This window comes from Epinephelus moara, chromosome 5 (genome assembly GCF_006386435.1).
Source record: "Epinephelus moara isolate mb chromosome 5, YSFRI_EMoa_1.0, whole genome shotgun sequence".
Taxonomy (NCBI): domain Eukaryota; kingdom Metazoa; phylum Chordata; class Actinopteri; order Perciformes; family Serranidae; genus Epinephelus; species Epinephelus moara.
In genome coordinates, this window is record NC_065510.1 from 29734985 (window position 1) to 29757653 (window position 22669).

The 22669-nt window shown below is 41.9% G+C and overlaps 2 protein-coding genes across 4 annotated transcripts; one reads left to right on the forward strand and one right to left on the reverse strand.

The window, feature by feature from the left end:
* Window positions 1–126: 126 nt before the first annotated feature.
* Window positions 127–15409, reverse strand: mycbpap (mycbp associated protein). 3 transcript variants are annotated; one of them, XM_050045541.1, is made up of 19 exons: window positions 15279–15409; window positions 13834–13955; window positions 13548–13704; window positions 13305–13411; window positions 12452–12635; window positions 11989–12104; window positions 11732–11882; window positions 11314–11432; window positions 8190–8314; window positions 7100–7208; window positions 6586–6778; window positions 6260–6447; window positions 5985–6131; window positions 4861–4959; window positions 4527–4654; window positions 4275–4402; window positions 4055–4194; window positions 1494–1673; window positions 127–351 (listed from the first exon to the last, which is right to left on the reverse strand). In XM_050045541.1, exons 1-19 carry the CDS (start codon window positions 15328–15330, stop codon window positions 256–258), a joined length of 2541 nt encoding a protein of 846 aa, XP_049901498.1. In that variant the 5' UTR covers window positions 15331–15409; the 3' UTR covers window positions 127–255. The 3 variants fall into 3 exon arrangements, with proteins under 3 accessions (XP_049901498.1, XP_049901497.1, XP_049901499.1); XM_050045540.1 differs by having other exon boundaries at window positions 13233–13411; XM_050045542.1 differs by lacking the exon at window positions 1494–1673 and having other exon boundaries at window positions 13233–13411.
* Window positions 15410–16500: 1091 nt separating this feature from the next.
* On the forward strand, window positions 16501–17967 carry rasd2b (RASD family member 2b). The gene is made up of 2 exons (XM_050045558.1): window positions 16501–17118; window positions 17268–17967. Exons 1-2 carry the CDS (start codon window positions 16506–16508, stop codon window positions 17810–17812), a joined length of 1158 nt encoding a protein of 385 aa, XP_049901515.1. The 5' UTR covers window positions 16501–16505; the 3' UTR covers window positions 17813–17967.
* Window positions 17968–22669: the final 4702 nt, after the last annotated feature.

The following is a 22669-nucleotide window of genomic DNA, read 5'->3' on the forward strand; positions in this document are numbered from 1 at the left end:
GCAAAGGCATGGACGGGGGCGCGTCGTTTGCAGAGTCAGCTGTATTGTTAACCTACTATGATCCGCTGATGTGTGTGTGTGTATGTCTGTGTGTGTTTGTGACAGTGTGAATGAGACGGGATGAATGTAAGTCCACGGAGGAACAACAACTTTATTGATGTCACAACAAAATAAAAGGTATAAAAACGACAGAATTAGGAATAAAACATTAATGTGTATATATATTCAGTGGGCTCCTGAGCCTGCTCTCACGTGTTAATATTGTGTGTGTAGTGCTTCTGTGTCTCCCTCATTAAGGTCATCCATCAGGTCACACAGGTTATCCACCAGGTCTTCCATCAGAGCATAAACCTGCCAGATAGAGATGAATAACAACAATAATAATAATAACTCATTTTATTTATAGGAGCCTCTCGGAGCACTGGAGGACACCTTACAAGACACAGTTAAAACAAACAAGCAGCAATGTATCCATAGATCTTAAGGTCAAACAATTAAGTAATATACAGTAAAAGTTAATAAAATGACTCCACAATAATCATAATTATAAATATTAGGTAAAAAATCATCATCAGAGCACGATGTGTGTGTCTCCATTCAGACCAAATATGGCAGCTTGAAAAGATGTGTTTTCAGACGGGATCTGAAGGTTGAAAGGGAGTAAAGAGTTCCAGAGGCGAGGGGCAGAGCGGCTGAAGCCTCTAGAGCCCATGGTGGTCAAGTGGGGAGATGGTGATGTGAGCTGGACTGCAGAGGAAGATGTTAGAGTACAGGAGGGTGTGTGGATATGGAGGAGATCAGACAGGTAGGAAGGGGCTTGATTATGAAGGGCCTTAAAGGTGAGAAGCAGAATCTTGAAATTGATGTGGTATCTAACAGGAAGCCAGTGAAGCTGCTGGAGGACGGGAGTGATATGATCTATGGAGGGGGAGAATTCATAGGATGTACATACGACTGTTAAACAACCTTTAAGTTGTTTTGTATTACACATTCACAATGTTGGGGGGCTCATGAGAAAGAAAAAAAGAGGAGTCAAAATTAGCAGAGGTCCAGACGCTTTGACTTTTACAGTAATCCCGAGTATGGAGCGGGCTCCACAGGAAGGAACACAGTATCCTACATTTCCCATAATGCAATCGGATAGTGTCTTTTGTTAGATATTCCCCTCCTAACTGTCCACTTCTTCCAAACCCCACACCTCTAGTTTGTAATGCATGATATCTGTTAACCTGATGATGATATCTGACATCATCAGGGTTATTTTCTCTAACTTGAGAAAACTCCCCCAGGCCAAATTGTCTGCATGTGCTGTAGCCTACACATTGTTTGTATGACCTGAAATTTGAAAAAAAAAAAAAAAAAAAAAACTCCTCCAGATTCAGAGCAGATTATACAGCTGTCACTGGCTGAGTGGTGATCCTCATGACGAGTACACTGAACTTGGTGTGAGTGGCTGTTTAAAATACAAACTGTCAGATAATTAAAAGACTTGCCTTTACGTGCAGGAGTCTTGTATAAATGTCCATCACCTCCGGCCCTACACCTTGGCCATCAGGAGGTTGTTGACTGACGCTGTCTGAAGGGATATCAGTCAGAGAGGCCGAGTCCTTCCCTTGCTTTTCCCTAGTGCGTTTCCCCACTTCCTCCCTTCTTTTCCCTTTCTTTTTGCTTTCCTGTACAAGGGACAGACAGATAGAAGACAGACGTACTGATTATTGATGAAGCATGCACGCATGTTGAGTTGGCTGGTAAGTGGCTGTACGCAGCTTACATCATGAAAAACTACCTCCCCCGTATATCATGGTGTTCAACATGTTGGATGTCAAGTACTGGTTGAGTTAACGTATAGTTGCGTGCGCCACAGATGGCTTGGACTGATCCGGGTGCTATTAATTCACACCCTGGCCACCCAGTTGGAGAGCAGGTGCACATTTTCACACAGAGTCCTGTTACCATGGCACCCTGTGAGTAATAGGCTGTACCTTACCTATGACTCAACCATCATACAGAGGAGAAAATCACTCAGCAAAACACACAGACATACAGACAAGACTCAGTCTTTGGTCTATTTCTATATTTTATATTACGTCTTTTTTTTGTGTGCTTTTGATGGCTGACAATGGAGACCAAACCATCAGGAGAGCGATGTAACAGGTCCTGGGGCAGACTCACACCCAGAATGCTGTTTCTGTGACGACTAACTGAGCCACCAGGACGCAGCATCTAGTCTATGTTTGAACAACACAGTCAGCGTCCTCATTAAGGCTCTCAATCCCAGTGCCGGAAAGTTGCTGAAATTCAGATTTGTGAATAGGACGACACAAAGTGGCTGAGTATAATGAGGACGGGTGCAGGAAAATAACTATCTGCAAAAAAATGAATGGGAACTAAATGAAGGTTTTTGCTCGTTATCTCACCCGACCAGTCACACTGCAAAAACATGAATAGCCACCACCATATTATTGCTTAGCTACTGTACAATAATGACTTTTCTGGGGGGACAAACCACTGGATGGTGAGCATTAGCTTCCTACATTTAGTGGGAGGACTGAATGTGGAATGACTGGTTAACCACTACATATCAGATAGTTAGCAAACCATGCACACATGTGGTTACTTAGCTCACACTTGGGGGAATAAAACAGACTTAAATTCATTTGCTTAAGACTTACCTTAAAGCTGTAGCTGGTAACTTTTTAAAGAAAATAACTTTTGTTATACTTGCTGAAACTGTCATTATATTCACACAGCACTAACTGAGACGGATAATCTGTGATAAAAACATATTCCTCTGCCTACTCTCTTGCCTTGTAGCATTTCTAATGGCATTAGCACAAGTGAACAAAAACAACTAATCAGAGCCGGTGAGTCTCTAACGTAGCTGTTAATCATGTCAATTACTGCTTATGAACTGCGGTCAAACTGCCAAATGTGGCAGCGCTGATCAAATATGAGTCAATATCCTGTAACTGCATTGCCTATGTCTCACTTTAAATGTTTCAGAAACATGTTTAAGTTGACTGTTTAGCTGTAAAATGATTCCATGTTGGAATCAGTCGAGCCGAAACAAAACACTGCTGGAGCAAACTTTCACATTTTACATCTAAACAGTGCACTAAAATAAGTCACTGAAAATATTTAATGTGAAAAATAGTCATAGTGGAAACAGAGTCTTGATTCATATTTGATCAGCGCTGCCATGTTTGGCAGTCTGACCACAGTTCATGAGCAGCGATTGACATGATTGACAGCTGCGTTAAAGATTCCTCAGCTCTGGTTGGTTGTTTTTGGTGCACCACGTGAGATTCTAGCAAATACCATTAGAAGCAGTAGGAAGAGGAGGACGGACTTAATTTTTTTCACAGATTATCCGTCTCGTGCTTTTTTCGGAACACAGGGAAAGTTTCAGCAAATATGACATGAAGTTTTAATAGAAGTTACTAACTGTAGCTTTAACCCTAATCATAACCACTACTTGCCTAACACTGACCTAACCCTAACCTTAACCACTGATCCAAAAATCTGCTTTATCCCTAACTGTTCACACACTCACACACACATACATACACAGAGGGTTGAATTAGTCACCAACACTAAAATATATGCACCAGTGGTTACACAGGTGTATTGGGTGGCACAGGTGCTCCTCCTATACTTTAAACCAACCCCAAAGTGTTATGGAGAAACCAGCACAAGCACACAACGTGACACACTGTTTCAGAAAACTAGCCGACAGTAGGTTTGTGCATTACTGAGAACCAGGCTGTAGGTGGCTGGCTTGTGTGGATGAAATCTGCATTAACAAGAAAACAAGAGTTGTCTCATTGAATGGCAGATAAATGAATGATAACCTGACAGCTTGTCTGAAGTAGTGAAGGTGACTCATGGTTGGCTCAGCTGACAGTCAGCTGAAGTGAAGTGTCTTGATACTTCATTCATGCTCATAATTAAAACACTTTTGAATCTGCTGCCCCTCAGTGGCAAGACATTTTATAGGCGCATATTTCTGTATTGACAAAGGCAAAATAAACACATATACCTTTCGTCCCCTCACCTCCACTGATTTTTCAGTTGTTGCTGACTTGGACTCCCCTTTGTTGTCATCTTTAAATCTGGACCTTGATCCACTGCTCTGCTCTTTAACAGCTGCTCCTTGCTTTGTCTCACTCCTCTCATCTATGCTGTCAGCCATATCTGTGATGTTATAACACAATAGTAAGCAGCAGTATGAATCCTCACCAATCTATGTCTGAGTGAAAGTCTGTGAGTCTCACCGGGATCAGAGACCAGGAATTCCTCCTTTTTATTGATCCATGTGTCTTTCTCTGGAAGGCCCAGCAGGTTTCTGAGCCACATGGCCTCACCAGCCATCGTGCCCAGCAGTTTCCTCCACAGCTGCTGCCTGCAGGGGGCACCATGCACCACCATAACCTACAGGCTTACTACACTGAGTGTGGGTGTTTGTCTGACTGAGTCAAGATGCTGTGATAGAGATGGTGCATGACTCATGCGTGTTTATGCCTCACCCTATAGCTGTTGCTGTTAGCTGGCGGTGTTTCAGTTGAGAGGGTTCAGAAAGCTGCAGAAGCAGAGAGTTGAGTTGGGTCAGGCTGTTTTCCTGAGCTGACTCTTGCTTGGGCAGAGACAGCACAACCTTTAGAAAGGGAACAATTGAATGGACAAATATGTTATGTTTTTGATGTAACATCATGGTATGGAATTTTACAAAAGGGCACAGTGCATTCAAAAAGTCCCTTGAGATTATAACCCTAGATGAACATGCTAAATTCACTGCTACATGTATTTTCTTAGTACTAACCAAAAGTTACTCTGCACCATAATGTCTCATAATGTCTCTACCTGTTGGAGTGTATCGACAGAGAGGTCCCAGGTATGTCCCGGATGAACCTCTTGCCACAGTCTCTTTAGGTCCTCCACTGGCTGATGAAGGTACTGCAACTACAATGATGTATGGAACCGTAATTTAAGTGAGAGGTATAAACATGTGACCACAGGACTCCAATGAGGCAAAATTACTGTCACGCCACAGGATAATAATCATCACTGATAGTAATCCTCCTCTAATAACTATGATGAATGTCATCATAGTTATTTACTGCTCAACGGAGAATGAGGGAAATGCGTGCCACCCTTTGTGGTGATAAAATGTGATCACGTGAAAAGTTAATCATCCTTATATTTGGTAATGACAGATTTGATTTGGCAAGAAATGTTCTCCATTTATCCCAATTAGATGGCCTACAATTAGAGATGATATTTAACTTACTCTTTGCAATGCTTTTTTCAATAATTTCCTCCCATGTCTGTTGATATTGTCTATTATAGCAAACAAGACCTTTAAGACCGTCATGCTCTACATTCACTAAACCAATCTAATCGGCCTTAAAATTAACCCAGTTAAAACCAGGTTCCTATTACACTGCCATGGCAACATAACCTCTTTTTTTACAGTGTAGAGGTAAGAGTGACTGGTTTAAGATATTAGCAGCTCGGATCTATTATTAGTTAATGAGCTACTATGAGTTAAGGTGACATTATTATAACAGTGGAGTACAAAATGAATGGGGACTAACATGTTGGAAAGGGGCAGCCATAATGGGTTGATCACACCTTTGCTTCCAGTCCGTGAAATGTCAGAAAAAACAACATGATGAATGGGCCCATTAACAGTTTATCTCACACTGAATGAGGTGGTGTGACTAGACTTATGCTGAACAAAAAGATTCTGAGCAAAGAAAAAGGTTTGATACATCAGTGACAGATGAAATAAGGTCACCCTGATGTGTGATGAGCAATGTGTCTCAAACTATACATGAAAAAAAACTGACATATTTTTTGGGGTCATTCTCTGGAGGCAACACTTAAGTCCCGAGGAGGGTTTATTCCCCAAAAAATAAACTCCAATGACCTGTAAGAAAAATGTGAAATGCTTTATGGACATTGCTTCCACTTGGAGGATTTACCTTGGGGTTTTTGCTTAAAAACTCCTGCTCCTCAGTGACATAAAGCTCTGCAGGAGAACTGGGTCTCTCTGGGGTGCGGACTCCCTGCAGCATCTCATACACAATGGACCGACACATTTTTACCTTCACTGTCTTTTCCAGCTTTGTCTGCTTGTGCACACACAACAGAAACACAAACAAACAAAACATATGGGTTTCTCATCATGAAAACCTTATTTCCATCAGTCGATGCATTTTTCTGTCTCACTTTCAGACACAGTGTAATTGTACTTCACCTCTATGAAAAGCTTCTGGTCTGCACTTTTGTCCTGGTACAGAGCCACTCCCCTCAATGTGACCTGCATGGAGGCTCCTTGCAGCAGCAAAGGGTGGGTGTTGAGCTGCCATAGTTCAGTCTTTATGCCTGTCTCCTCAGACTTAAATATAAACTCCACCCGCTGGGTGTCACCTGGATGGATGACACCTGGATTGGGAGGGGAGAGCAGACAGGTGCGTTGACTACTGGTTGAAAACCACAATATAATGGGCTGTCACAAGGACAAACAGCATATGACGTCGGGTTAATGTTAGGCAGCAGGTGTCTCATTATGTTTGTGTGTACCAGAGGAGGAGTTGAAGTAGAAGTGCAGGTTCTTTGTTTGTGATCGTAATTTAGGAAAGCTGTGTGGCACTGGAAGCTGCTGCCAGCTGTAGAAGATGGCTGTGCTGCCCTCATTGTGCAGCTCCAGGTGGGATGATGCTCTGTCTCCAGTCAGGGCCTCAAAGAATATTGTGGCACTGATTCCTACTTCTCCCTGTTTTGGAGAGAGAGATGGTGTATTCAGATAATGTCCCAGTATCACATAACAGCCAACATAAACAAGTAACAGCTGGTCGCTAATAAAGACCAAGTAGAAAACATGTAGATCAGCTCACACTTTAAATACAGTATAATGTCCAGTCAACACACTGCAGCTGTCTATTTTCTATAGAAATAATGTTGTCATACATGCATATATAATTACTACTTACTACTGTAAGCCTTGTTTGCTCCGAGGTGAGTAACCATATTTGAGAATTTACCCAAGTCACAGCTTGAAATTCATACACACTGACCAACCTGCTGTGTTAACTACCTGGTTAGTTGTAGAGTTTCCAGTCCAGCTAGAAAGCTGACCACAGAACCTTAAGGCAGGAATGTGCAGAGCATCCAACCGAACATCATCATACTGTGTCTGTGGATCACTGTGGAAGACAATGAGACAGCAGTACCTCTCAGTTCATGGGTCCATCGCTCCAGAGATTGCTGACACAGACTCAGAAAGATTTAACTTCTATTTATAAAGAAATTATAACATTCACCTTTGTAAATTTGTAAATGTAGAAAGTTAATGTAAATTTAACCAGAGCTTTATATTTTTTAAAAGTTGTGCTTGCGTAAGTCTATTTATACTGCTATTACTGTTTTTTAACTTCCTTTTATTTCATTGTTTTATTTTAACATTGCTGAGAGAAGCCTTGCAAATGTTTGTTGTACCAGAGTATAATGACAATAAAGATTATTTATTCATTCTTGAGTTAGAGAATTAATGAATGAATCATAAGCTGTGTCCTGCTTCCGGGGTCGGATGCTTCAAAGAACACAGCCCACGAGCTGGAAACCAGACTGAGCCCTCTCCACCTCCCTACAGGAGACAGTCTGTCCATTTAAATGCCATGATGCATTTAAGTGTTTCTTGTCCAACTTGAAATTTCTAACCATAGCATCAGGAAGCTGGCCTCAAATGGGCGGCAAACTGAGAAGACCAGTGGCAAATAGAGACAGTTTTTATGACACAGGTGTTTTTGTACGTGTTGGGACATTTAACTTTAACTCTTCAACATTGTGGGCAATGGAAATATATCCATATGTTTTCTTTCTGAATTATAAATATCTATACTGTTTACATAGTAGGGTTTATGAGTTGTTTTCCTTACGTCCATTACACTTTAAATAACATATTTAGCAGCAATTTACCAAATACCTGATGAATACAACAGGGACACATTCTCAGCTTAATTAATGCACCATTAAATTAATGGCATGTGGATACACTAATTGCATTTTGTGCCTTTTAATAAAGGGCAGCATTGTTGGCCTGATGTTGACATAATCAGCCGTGAAAAAGCTGGACTTTAGCTGGGAACTATGACAAATTTCTATCAAATCTGTTAGGCACAGCTTACAGGTTCTCCTTCTTCATCATCTTGTGCTCTGCCTCCTCTTCCTCCTTGTCCAGTAAGGGACTGGGACACACTGTGACAGAAGTGAAAGGCTTTCCAGAGCCAATAACCTCCAGTCCATTGATGTCCTGAAAGTGACACAGAATGTTGGTTCTGAAGGAAGTGGCACGCTCTGTACGTCCATTTAACATTCTGGTTCTTGTTAGTGAAAAGCAATACCAAAAGTTCTCTGCAGGATACGCATGTCCTTGTCACTCACATCCAGAAAGAGCAGCCAGAGAGGACAAAATGAGGTGTCTGATGAAACAACCCAATCGCAGAAATAAATGTTGGCATTGTACATTTCTGCACAAAGAAGCGTTACATTTGTAGGGTTCATATGTAGTGCATATGTTGAAACTTTACGTTTCGATTTTCCGTTTTATGTTGTGACAGTGATGTTGTTAATGTGTTTAGGTTTATGCACAAAAACCACTTGGTTATGGTTAGGAAAAGATCATGTTTTGGCTTAAAATACCCGGTTTGGTTGCCACAAACACACAGCTGGAAATGTCACTGGTCTTGAGGAGTGGTGTGCTGCTTGGCAGACGTCTTGCCTAGGTTTCACGCCATCTGCCCACTATCCCCTCCTCCTCCTGATGAGAAACTCAGCTCATATACATGTAATCTGCGTCACATTAGAAATGTTGATATAGGTATGAAATGTAGAAATATAACACACCGGTGGCATGCAGATATGTACATGCCAACATTTTATTCTGGCGACTGGGCTGGATGAAACAATGTGACAGGGAGAGATGCTCTGGAACACACTGTGCAATTATCAGTGGCTAAATTATAGCTTATCAATGTGCACATACACTGTCCTTCAACCTCTTCCAACTTAATTGCAGCAGTGAACCATTAACATTACTGTAATTCCTTTACCTCCCCTCTCCAAACGATATTACGCAATACTACACGTCTGTATGTTGCCATGAACTGAGCTCTTCCACTATATTATGTAACTAGCAAGGTGAAAAAAACAAATACAAATGCAACCTGTCGATCTCCCTCCTCGCCCGAACTTCAAACTTTTTCCACATTTTTAAGTAACACTGGAGGCTTGATTTTCCTCCACTACCTTCTCTTCTTCCTCCCCCTCCTACTTACCTTCCTCTCACTTCTTTTCTCATCTAATAATCCCTCCCTGTCCCAATCATCTCTCTCTCCCTTTACACATATGTCACGAAGCCATGTCAGCTGCTGACAGGATGATCTGATACTGTCTGTGTGTTTGTCAGGAGGTACTTCAGACCCGCAAATCACCTCAGCATCACAACAGCCACCAGCACAACAGAATGCACTGCTACCATTTTCTCTTATGTCATGGGCACAATGTGTGTGTGTGTCCGGTGTGTCCGGTGTGTGTGGAAGAGAGAAAAAGGGGGAGGAGGATACTAGGTGCAGCCAGAAAAAAAAAAAACAATTTGAATACAATTTCCCATAATCAGCACATGTAACTTAAAATGTTAATGAGATTGAATGGGAACTGGCTGTGCAAAGTGTTTACCCCAGAACCTGCTGCCCCTGCTGATGAATTCATTGTCATGCAGAGAGAGCAGTAAGGCAAGTTTGGTCAATTTTCTTGTTCTCCGTTACCCCATTGATCTCAACAGTGCTACTCTATGACTGGACACGCTCTAGATTTCATAACTGTACTTCCTGTGAACAGACACGACTGTTTATGGAAGAGCTCCAGTGCCTCATTAATATCATTATGCATGTGTGTAATGAATGTCTATTTTACAGGTAATAAAATGTAAAATGTACATGTGTGTGTTCATGCCCGTGCGCCTGCATGCATATGTCCATTTTTGTGGTCGTGCGTGTGCATGTGCTTGACTGCCTCGCTTATGTCCCGTCGTTTGTTCCTTGTACAGAAAACCCAGAACAGAGTGCCCCAGGCTTGATGATCACAGGCTGTTTGTGAAGATACAGACTGATCATGAGCAGCTTGCAGCTCCAGCAGCTGAAGACAGAGTGTCCTGTGGGTGTGAGCAGCTTCAGTAGGCTGTGTGGTTGGACAGCAAGTGGTCAAATAATGAAGTCGAAAGATGCGCAATCTGGATCTGCACTGTGTATGTGAAATTAGGTTCTTATACATTGTTTGGGAGCACAAAAATAAAGTGTAAAGTAAATAATGTGTAAGGTTTGTCATTGTAGTTTGGACCACTGATTTGGCTGACTCAACAACATAGTCAGCAGTTGGAGCTGCAGCAGTGGTGGTGACAAACAGTCCATGGAGGCAACTGCATCAAAAATCGACATGGTACACATATCTTTTAGGTTTAGTGGGACTTGTGGGCATATTTTAGTGGTGCCAGTGTGGAACTTTGGATCTGCGTCAGAAATCGGAACATTTACTTGTTAGCATAGCCTCAGTTAGCATGCAAACCTGCTAATATTCTAGTCTGTCAGCCTAAATGAAAACTAAGTGTCCCCCACCCGTCCTCCATGTGTTGCCACCTGTCTCCCATGTGTCCCCACCTGTCCCCCATGTGTCCCCCCTCAACCCCATCCTGACCTCTGTCTCTCCTCCGTATATATTTTATTACAAAGATCAGAGGACCGAGGACGTGTCCATGAGGGACTCCATGTGTCCACTTGGATTTCTCTGTTTTAATGGATTAGACCATTACTCAAGGAGTTACACTGGAGGCATCAAACATTACAGATTCAATGATGTTGCATCAGACAATCAACCCAAGAGTACCAAAGAAATCCAACTTTGACATGTTTATATGTTTAATTAAGATCCTAAATAGAGCAGTTTGACTTGATAAAAATCTATGTGAGACATTTTACGGTTGAAAAACTAAATATAAACCTCAAACATACATTAACTGTGGCAATTCTGTTGTTCTTGTCACTTAACGGCCGGCGTATACACTGATACTGATGTATCTGCCTATTGGCTTTGCTCTAGTTAAAAACCTTTGACCGTTTCACTGTTTTATGAGTTGTAAACAACAAATCAGACAGAGCAGAGGCCCATTGCAAAGGTACAATAGGACCAACTGTATTCATTTAAAGTTCTACTGAGCCAAAGCAGCATTCAGTGTTATAATTCGTATGCTTGTGTTACCGGCTTTTTGATGTCCATGTCCTGTAGAACTTCTCCGAGCTCCTGGCGCTGGTGCTGAAGGTATAAGGACTGTTCCCAAGTCCGAGAGGCTGGACGCAGAGTCTCAGCAACAAATATTCCTAAAGGATGAAAAATTTCCCACAGAGAGAATACAGTCACCATCAGTTTATAGTCGCGGCTCCTCCTGATCTTTTGTTGTGTTAAATTGTTTTTCATGATGTTATCTAAAGATTTGATGCCAAGTGTGGTTATCAAAATTTGAGAGCGCTTGACTGTCACTTCATAATTGACAAAGCAATTTCTTTTTTTTTTTTTTGGGACACCACTTGGTTTCAGGTGAGGGCACAATCAAAAGGAACATTACCAAGAAAAAGGCTGGGGGGAAAAATTGGGACACAGTGTAAGTGTCTGTGTGTACCTGATTCCTGGCGTATGCTGCTCGGTTGTCCTATATGTGTGACAGGCTCCCATCTGCCCTGCTGTGTCTGAGTCAGAGTGGCTGTGATGCCACTCATTTCATCTCCATAACGCTGTGGGAGACTCCAAAACTCACTGCCCACACGGTAACCCTAAGACATAGGAGTAGAGACATGCATGAATAAAGAGGCTACAGAGAACAATATTATTGTAGCGATATAACAAACATAAGAGAGAGAAAGCAAATGTGTGTCATACATATCCAGGGTGGATGAGTGGCATGACTTGGCTTAGAAACTCCCTCTGCTCCTGAGTTTCTCTGAAGTGGTTAGCTTGGTTCATCAGTAAGTTTTCGACTGGCCTGTCGAGATGGTCTTGAAGGAGTTGAAAAGAGCAGCAGATGAATAGAGATAACTAGTGAGAGACAAGACGTTAATGCGTACTTGGGAAATCAAACAGTTGTTTTTAAATAAGAAAACATCTCTTTAATTTACTTAAAATGAGAAAGCTCATTTGAGAGTATGCATAGGGTTTAAGTATGTTTTCTTTAATTATATAATGCCTGTTGTCGTACTGGTTTATTGTTAATGCTAATAAAAATGCAGGTAAGACAGATTATTGTGGCTTCTCCCACATCCCTGCAGTTGTATACAAGTTCAGGCTGTGATGATGACGCAAATTTTCTGTCTCTCTGGTGCTGGTTGCTGTCCAATCAGCTCACCAGATAAGAAGTCCTGCTGCCGCCTGCGCTGCGTCATCTGTGTATGCCAATGCTGCAGAGCATTACTTTGGATGTTTCTGTGGCCTGAGGAGATCCCACGCTCATTCTGCACAGCCTCGGTGTGATGCCTCCGTGGGGCCTCAGATGGATTATATCTCTGGGACTTTGTTATTCGCTTCACCAACTGAATGACGGAGGGAGGACAGAAGGAAACAGAAAAGAGAAACACAACACAGTCAACATATTTCTCTTGTGTTTGTCAGTTTACAGAATGTGAAGGGCTTTTGGTTGACAGGTATTTAAGGTCCAGTGTGTAGGATTTAGGAGGCTATATTGACAGAAGTGGAATATGATATAATAAGTATGTTTTCTTTAGTTTATAATCACCTGAAAATAAGACTTGTTGTGTTTATATTACCTTAGATTGAGCCATTTATATCTACATAGGGAGTGGGTCCTTGTCCATGTAAGCCACCATGTTGTACCGCCATGTTTCAACAGTAGCCCAGAATGGACAAACCAAACACTGGCTCTAGAGAGGGTCATTCACATTTTGGTGTTGGCCACTGCTGTTAGCAACACCTTTGCGTCTGGGATTAGCCAAACAGCATCAAAGAAACACTGATTTGTAAAGTGAAACTGCATTATTCAATGTCTTTATTGGTTTTAATCACCTGGTCCATGTGTTTTGAAAAGGAGGAGACCTCTGTGTATAATTTGGGTCATGATAAAAACCTCTTAAACAATAAACACTGAGAGAATCCGAACTGGAAGATCATACTTGGCACATGGGAGAAGTCTCAGCTGGTTGCAATCTGCAATCTTCACCGCCAAGATAGTTTTTTTCATGTACCTCTGTCTCCCCTTTGGCCTCCAGATAATCTCTGAAATCCTCTAAACTACCCAGGATGCTGTGTGGAAGAACCATCCCTTGGTCATCAAACCGCAGCCCTTCCATTTCTGAAAAAGAATAGGGACAGAAAAAAATCCTTATGGATGCATATTATGACTTGGGGAATGTCTCCTTTTAGCTACAGGAAATATGAAACTGGCTATTGTGCAGTATTGTTCATGAGGGCAAAGGATTACAACTAACCTGTGTAGTCCAGAGGTTCAGAGTCAGGATCTAGATCCACTGGTTGAGTCAACGGCCATCGCACAGCATCTGTAACTTCCTCAGCAGGCTTTGTCTTACGCACACAAGCCACGGGCACTGGTTTTTGACGTCCCTTGGGTGGTTTTGGTGTATGAATCTGCAATCATATTCAAAGACTCAGTTACACAACTGCTTCAAAACAAAAGTAACATGATTTGTATTTTAATTGGGCAACAAACTAATTTTCCAACTAAGGGTAAATACTGTATGGGTGAAGTGGGTTTACTTTATCGAGGTCCGGTGGGTGAAGGGTCAGAGGCTGAATATCCCCGCCTTTAAGAGAAGAGCTCTTGGACTGGTCAACATCCAAGTAGTACAACTCCTCTGATTTTGTTAGCTTCTTGTGATCTGGAGGAGAGGAGAGGAGAGAAGCAGACAATAAAATGGCAACAGTTTATGTGTGTATGAGTAATGCTGTTATGTCAAACTGGATGCTATAATACTTCAAAGTCTTTCTGTAATCATGAAACAAACAGATTATGATTCATGTTGCTTATTAGTGGGCCCCTAATTCTAAAATTTTAAAAAGCGAAAAGAGGCTCTACTTTATTGTGCACAAAGTACATCAGTGCTCTTGCACACACACACACACACACACACACACACACACACACACGTAGAGAAAAAAGATTACCCTTGAACACTGCCATGGTTATGCAATGCTGTTAATTTCTCTTTATCCAGCAGTGCCTGGTTATAGTTTCCATGGCCACAACAATGATTAATCCTTGACTTTTTTATGTGTTTCACTCCATTCCTCCTTTTTTTCCATCACAGACTCAATACAGTTTTTTCAGGTAAGTTCTTTGCTTATTTGATGCCCTTTGCCCTGGGTTAAAGGAAATAAATTACTGCAGTGCTTTTCAATGTCTCTGTAAATTCATTTATCAAAAGCACCAGTGACACTGACCTATTTTCTGACAAAGATCTTGTGTATTTCTTCCTTGCCTTTAGGGCATCAGACCTACACAGACTCATTGCTTTTCACTGAACTCTATAAAAACAGTTCTGCAATGGAACAGAGTTACCCAGGGACTGTATACTAGAGTATCTCCATTTTATTTACACTCCACTCCCCTGACACTATATGTACTAGGTTACGTCATCAGGGTTTTTTTGTTTGTTTTTTTGTACAGAGTAAAATTATTGATAGAAATAAAAAGCAACATGTACAGAAATGATGTATCATTATTGGTTAAGATCAGATTAAACTTACTAATTGATTTCTGGAGGGAACATGCTACCAAGGAGCATATAACTAACTAATGAACTAATAATCATAGTTCAGTAACATATGTTCATAAAATCAGTAGCCTACAACTACGAGTTTTGGTACTATAAACGTCAGCTCATTTTGATGCTCATAGTGCTGCATACGTTAACTGGAGTACATTTTTAAAGGCAGGACTTTAACTTGAAACAGAGTATGTCTACACTGTGGTAACGTTGTCGCCACTTTTACTGAAGTAAAAGGTCTGAGTACTTCTTCTAACATTATAAAGTTTCAGAGTAGAGCAGGCTATGTTATTCACCGTCACCAAAGAGCTCCTACAACAGGCTGACAGGTCACAATGCGACAAAACACGGCTAGCCGACAATTAGCTAGAGAGAAGAGGGGAAGAGACGACATAGACTTTCTTTGAAAGAGGGATAAGTAAGGCTGTAGCTGACCTGCGTGACTTAGAGGTCTGAACTCCTTCCTCGGTGACTCGCCGCGCCTCATTTGGTCCGACAACCGTACCGTGAAAGCGATACTTATGTAGCATCAATTAGCTAACAGTGCTAACTAAGCTACCCTAAGCTACAGGTATGTGTTCTCTGACGGTAACCGTGGCAACGGACGCCTCAAAGCCACGGAGTGACGGTGCTTTCTTTCTTTCTTTCTTTCTTTCTTTCTTAAAACAATTTCCTTAACAAGAAAGGGAACAATATAAAAAAGAAAAGAAAAAAGAGGCACAAGATATAAGCCTATACTGTATGAAGCAAAACAAACAGGAACAAGGCAAAAATGTAGGTTATCAAGTGGGTTATCATGCAAATAAGAGACAATAATAATAATAATAAAAACAATAGGCCTAATATTTCGACTTGGCCTTGGATCAGTAGGCTACACGGTTTTTAGGTCGTCGACGATGACATAGCCTACAAAATGTGCCAGTATTGGGGATTAAAAAACAAAACAAAAACATACTATGTAGCTGACTAAATGCATCAGGCCATAGGCTAATACTGTAGTGCCAAAATAAATAAATAGCCTAATAATAATAATAATAATAAACATAATAATAATAATAGCAAGTTATAAAATTTTGTTGTTTAAAAGAACAAAGGTGCTTTATTGAAACATAACATAAATTAAAAAAATATTGGCTGACCTACAGTGCCCATAGAAGTCCAATCCTTCCCACAAAAGTAGAATATTAATAATAAATGCACTTAAAAAAAACTACAGAAATGTATTTAGAGAAATAGATTAATCACCTCTACTAGTCAATTATTTGCTTATTTGTTAAATTAAAGTTATGAGTTTGTAAAGTAAAAAGTAAATGTAACAATAATAATGATAATAATTATTTATTACATATAAAATCATATTGGACATACACTTCATTTATCAAGGAGCTTCAGAGAATCATGCAAGCAGACCGAAATGTAGTCATGCTCAGTAGCCCACGTTGTGTTTCCCTAAACACACAGTATTCTCCTGACGAACACAACAACCCTTTCTGTCAATCAGCATGACGCAGATGCATCACGGGCTCAGTGATGGAGTATATAAAGACAAGTGGCATCAGCCACCGCGCCACAGACAAGCTTTAGCAGGCCTATGAAACGTCAGATCACAGATTCTGCCCACTTCGTTGCGCGGAACCCACGGACTAAACTCATACTAAAACGATGGAAAGAGGCAGCATCTCCACTGGCGCACAGACAGCATCCATCTCTGTTGCGCACCAGCTCAGCTGCTCCACCATAGATGGCCCCCAGTTTCATAGTAATATGGACGGACAGTGCGCGGGGTCCTCCAAAGTATTACTGGCTTACAAGAACGCATCGCAGCACCTGAGTTCATCGGGAATTAAAGCGGGCTTGGGGATACTTAAAGTGGCTTCGTCTCAGTGGAAGCAGGAAAAGAAGACGCGCTCAGGGGCAGCCGTGAGGCAACTCCCCACCGCCAACAACAGTCACCCCTGCAAGAGATCCCCACTGGACCAGCTGGCAGCTCTGGTTCTCCACGGTCAATCCCGGCAGCGCCAAATTGGCCAAGAGCCAGCACCGACCAAGCCAAAGAACTGTAAGCGCATCGTAGTTCTTGGTGCGCCACGGGTCGGCAAGACCTCCATCCTAAGAAGATATCTTCGGGACGGATTTGTGGAAGAGTACAATCCTACCTCCGAGGATTTCCTCAGGAAGCTGTTTCGTATTCGCGGAGAGACCTACCAAATTGATGTCCTGGATGCGTCCAAGGAACGGGATTTCCCAGCCAAGCGGCGGCTGTCTATCCTCACTGGTGCGTAAAGGCTCAGTCATTATCTCTGTCCAGCAAAACTTTCTTTTCTGCATGGGTGCATGCGTAAATGTTTACCTCTCTCTATAATGATGCAGGGGTGTCCATAATAATATCAACTAATGATTGATTTTCTTTCTCTTTTTTTGCAGGAGACATTTTTCTTTTAGTATTCAGTCTAGAAGACCGGAGCTCCTTTGAAGAGGTGTGCGCCCTGCGGTCGGAGATTCTGGCCGCTAAATCCAAGCTCACCAAATCCTCTGTGCCAGAGCAGTGCGCACAGCGGCAGGTTGCCCTGGTGGTCTGCGCCAACAAGGTTGATCTCCTGGAGTCTGAGAGACAAATATCCAAAGCAGAGGTGCTCCAAGCCCTCGGTGATGACTGTGCATACTTTGAAACGTCTGCAAAGGACAGCACGAATCTAGAAAAAGTCTTCGAGACTTTGGCAAAGCGAGGTGGGCTTCCTACTGAGACTGGCCCGTCTCAGCACCGCAAAGTTTCCCTCCGATCGTACCAGGCAATGCGTACAGGCCGTGCGCCGGGGACGGGCAGCCAGACACCTGGGCGCGATGATGCCTGTGGCGCCCTGTACCCATTGGCGCGCAGGCCGAGTTTTAGCACAGATCTCCGACAAGTCATTGGGCCACACACTGCAAGAAAACCCGGCAAACCACTGGAGAAATGTCAGATTCAGTGAAGGACTATTTAAATATGAGGGGAGCGAAGAAAACAACGATTTAAGCACTGACATTCAAATGCGTCCTATTACAGAGATGATGTTTTCAAAATAAAATATTTTTTAATAGCATAATGACTTTCTGATTAATACAAGAAACTGTGTAGTGTGCGTGTGTGACATCACAAATGAAGTTATTTGCAAAAGATATTTTCATATTCCCTTTAAATTTCTATCTATCTATCTATCTATCTATCTATCTATCTATCTATCTATGTGTGTATGTGATACCCATTCACGTAACTGAAGGAGAAAGTAGGAGGATGTTGAGTCAGGAGCTTGTATATTATTGTATGACTATTGCATAACCTATATTCAAAAATCACCCACTCTTTGTTTTATCTTCCTGTGTGCCAGTGTGTGTGTGTTTGTGTGTGTGTGTGTGTGTGTGTGTTTGACTGTGTGTTATCCTGGAGTCGTGATTGCCAGGAGTCCACAGCCCGAATCCCACACAGAGTGAACAATCAGATTACAGCCGGGGGTTTCCAGTGGGCATATACCTTCCCATCCTACACTACTCTATAAATGGCCACTTAGATAGATAGGCCTGTCACTCAGTCGGCTCGTCATGTCCGTCAACTATGAATTCAAGTTATTTAGCTTTCACGTGCATGATGACTGTCAGCTCACTCTTGATTTTGTCAGGCTGAGGAGGCCTCTGTAAAAGGTCACTGGACGAGGTCATGGCTGTGGAGGGAGAACAGATGTGAGGCAAGGTGTTGGTCTCATCTTCCCAAAGTGACGCAAAGAAACAACTAGGATGAAACTCCAACTACATGAAATATTGAGTGAAAAATAACAGTTGCATTGTAATAATTATTACCACGATAAGAAAGACATGTTGCTTCTTTATCGCTGTGAAAATGATGGATGTTTTTGCTGTGTGTGCTGCACTGATTGAAGGTCGTTCGCTCCTCGTGCTGGAGGTACAGTCGATGAGTTTCCATGGTCACTGCTTTCCACTTCCTATTCAGAATCATTTGTGCAGTAGACAACAGACCACTCGGGCTTTACATTTACAACAGACCGCACATGATCCCTACCTACGAGCAGCATTTTTAACAAGCAAAACAAAATGACATAGTGCAGTGATGAAAGGGTTAGTAACACCACACCCACACTGTCACACACTATAAAAGTGCTAACTGTCAAACCTCTAATGTAAGCGTCAAGCGTGATTATCAATGCCATGTGTCTACTGAGATCCAGTGTGTATTTTTCTAAAAAAATAAAATGAAAAGAAAAAGTGTGAGAGTAGTTTCTTTATCACAGAGCGCTAATTGGGCGCCATTGTAAAGATGTGTGGTGCTGACATGTTAGTGGTGCCCTCTGAAAGCATCGGGACAATGCTTGCTGTGAAAGGTGCAACAAGGCTCTGAGAGATTTGGGGACCATAAACAAAACTTTTTTTTTTTATTTGGGAGTAAAAACATATTTCTTATAACCCATGCAGGGAAGACTCAGGCTAATAGGCTATCCAGTAAAATGTCATAATATTCAGTGGACTAATGAAATGTCTGAAGACCTGTAACAGTTTCTTCTCTTATGTCAAAGGATGAGCGGTGAAGTTGGTTCCTCATACCTGCTGCTCACTCATCATCTGCCCTAAGTCCGCTACACTTGCTTGCTACACTGATCAGGCTTTCTGCCTGATAGGCCTGCTATACGTAGGCTCAGCAGCATACAATCATAACACTTCATAACAAGCATAACACTCACAATTCTTTCTTTTTTTTAAACAGTGGGACCTTGATGTCAGACAAAGGTGGACTGTTGACCTCATCACACAGTGACCTCCAGCACACACTGCGACGGTTTGCAGAGAGTCAGGACCTCCAAGTCTGTTGCCATGGTTCTCTGTTGAAAAATGGAGTTTAAGTATCTTGAGTGAGGGTAAAATGGCGCATGAGATGAATGGGTGGTTTGGTTTCTGGGCACATCCAACTGGTAGGTGGCCCCGGGGCAGACCCAGAACACGCTGAAGGGATTATATTTCTTTTTTTGTGACCAAGTTTTGTTTTTGTTTTTTTTCCTTTTTCATTCATCTTGGAGGTAACAATTCATATGAAAATGCCACAACGGAAGTTGAATTTACATAGCTCATCTATTCAGTTTGGCAGACCTATAAACCTTCTGTGCATTGCTTTCCATTCACATAATGGCTTTAAGGTGAAGGGAGAAGCATGCGTGTATACAGTATCACTGTAATCAAGCACAGACATAATTGTAGATTGCGTGATTTAACTTTGACTAGCAGAAGAAAAACAGGATTTCTAGATACAAAACTCCAATTTTGACCTTCAGTTTGCTTTCTAGGTATTCCACATTTGTCTTAAAAGTGTCCCAAATATTTATAACATCAAACATTTTCAACTGCAGACCTTGATGTGCCTTGGATATGAGCAGTAGAATGGATAGGCTACTCTTAGGTGACCTAGAGAACGGCAGCAGTTAATGTTAGCCTGAACTCTGATAGCATTAAAGGAATAGTGCACCCAAAAATAAAAATTAAGCCATTATCTACTCACCCATATGCCGAGGGAGGCTCAGGTGAAGTTTAAGAGTACTCACATCCCTTGTGGAGATTCAAGGGGAGAGGAGGTAGCAACACAACTCCACCTAATAGAGGCTTACGGCATCCCAGATTCAAACATCCAAAAACACATAATTGAAACCACAAAATATCTCCATACTGCTCGTCCTTAGTGATCCAAGTGTCCTGAAGCCCCGACATAAAAAGTTGTTTGGAAAAATGTAATTTGAACTCTGTTTTTAGCCTCACTGTAGCCTGTCGCTCTGACTGCCTCTCTGGGCACTGCGCTCACGTGTGCGTGCTTGCGCGAGACCATGAGACATGGGCTCCGCGTTCATGTTTTTGGACATTTTAATCTGGGGCTCCGTAAGCCTCCATTAGGTGGCGTTGTGTTGCTACCCACTCTCCCCTTGGACCTCCACAAGGGATGTGAGGACTCTAAAACTTCACCTGAGACTCCATTGTCATATGGGTGAGTAGATAATGGCTGAATTTTCATATTTGGGTGCACTATCCCTTTAAGGACAGCTCCACATAGTGGAGAAATAAAACACGTGGATGGATAGCCTTTGATGTTACCTCTAACCCCACAAATATAATGCGCTCTTTGGCATTGGAAGTCCTCAGTTACTGCTGTAGGCAGTAAACTAGTACGCTGAACATGCCAACCACTGCATAAGTTAGAGCAGATAGACTAATCAGATTAGCAAACGGTCAATTAAATGAGATAGATGCTTCACATTTTAGAGTCATACATATTTTTCTTATCATAATTAATGTGTGTTTATTTGAATTATCCTGAGTCAATGTTCTGTTTCTTGATAATAGTTTATCTGTCACATACGGTGTTGCTGATGTTGTTGTCCTTTATTTGTTTACAATCACTTTTTGTAATCATACAATTCAATAAAGCTAATTTGAATTAGATTTAAGCAACATATGTAACAAAAAAAAAAAGGTAGCAGCATTAAAGGACTTACAGTGAAAGAAACTGTTGCAAGTGAAAATATTTCTCAATGAAGTGATTTGGTAAACTGAGTAGTTTAACTGACATAAACGGCTGATGGGTCATGTTTTTCTGCCTCTACAGTGAAGCTGTGTGAACTTTGCGTTGCAGCTGTCGCGTGATGGGAAGTTCACATTGCAGGAAATCTGAGCCATTTTCACTCCCCAATGACTACATTGCACGTGCGGTGACACTTGTCATCTCGGTCTTTGTTATTGCGATCACTGCACACAAAACACACACCTACAGCCAAACACTTCTGAACAAATGCTTCTGTCTGTGACTGCACGTGGGGAGGATTCACATATGTTCTCGTTGTTCTGTGTGTTTCTCTGACACACAGACACACACACAGATACACACGCACATGGGGTGATGGGCTTGCATCTAAGCACTACTGAAACGTGATGCGGTCTCCACACTCGGCCATGTCCTTCACTGGAAAAATTGTTACTCAGGTGAGGTCGCTCACAATCACAAGTCCCCCAGTTCTACAAACCAAATGCATTGCTCTGCATTTTGTTATTCACACACTGTGGATGCCGTCAGATTTCAGATTACAGATTTCTGTTTAGTTTTTGTGGCAGTCTACATCTCTTTAACGCTAATAGTCCATTTTCACTGATGCTCTGATGTGTTTGGTTTTGTTGAGAGCTTGGACTGTGTTGGACACACAAAAACACGGTGTAAAGTTAGGAACTGATGCTGATGCTGATGCAGCCCACTGAGACTTGCATATTGGGATATGCATAAACATGAGTTGTCTCCTCATCTGGGAGGAGGCCTGTATTATGATTTCATACTATCTCCTGATGCACACGAACGATATAGGACCAGAACATCTACTGCTGTCATCACATCATTTCCGGATGTTCTATGACTTCAAACATGAGGTGGGAATGTGAGTTTGTCTACACCTAGTGTACGGAAAGTTGTGCTTGTCAACAGTCCAATCAATCTCTAGTTCACAGTAGCTGGGGAGATATCATGCCACAGAGATAAAGATGGAGGGAGGCAGGCGGCTTGTCACGCAAGTAGATGACAGGGAAACGAAATGATAGCGATGGAACAAGCACACACACACACACACACACACACACACACACACACACACACACACACTCCTCTCTATAATTAACCTCTTCTGGTTTGGCCTGTTCAGTGAATGTTTGCCCTCATTGCTCTGGAAGTACTATTTTCCAAGGAAATGAAACTAAATTACAAATGCTAAAGTGAAACCTGAAGCTAAAATAGTTCATCATCATTGTTATTTGACAGT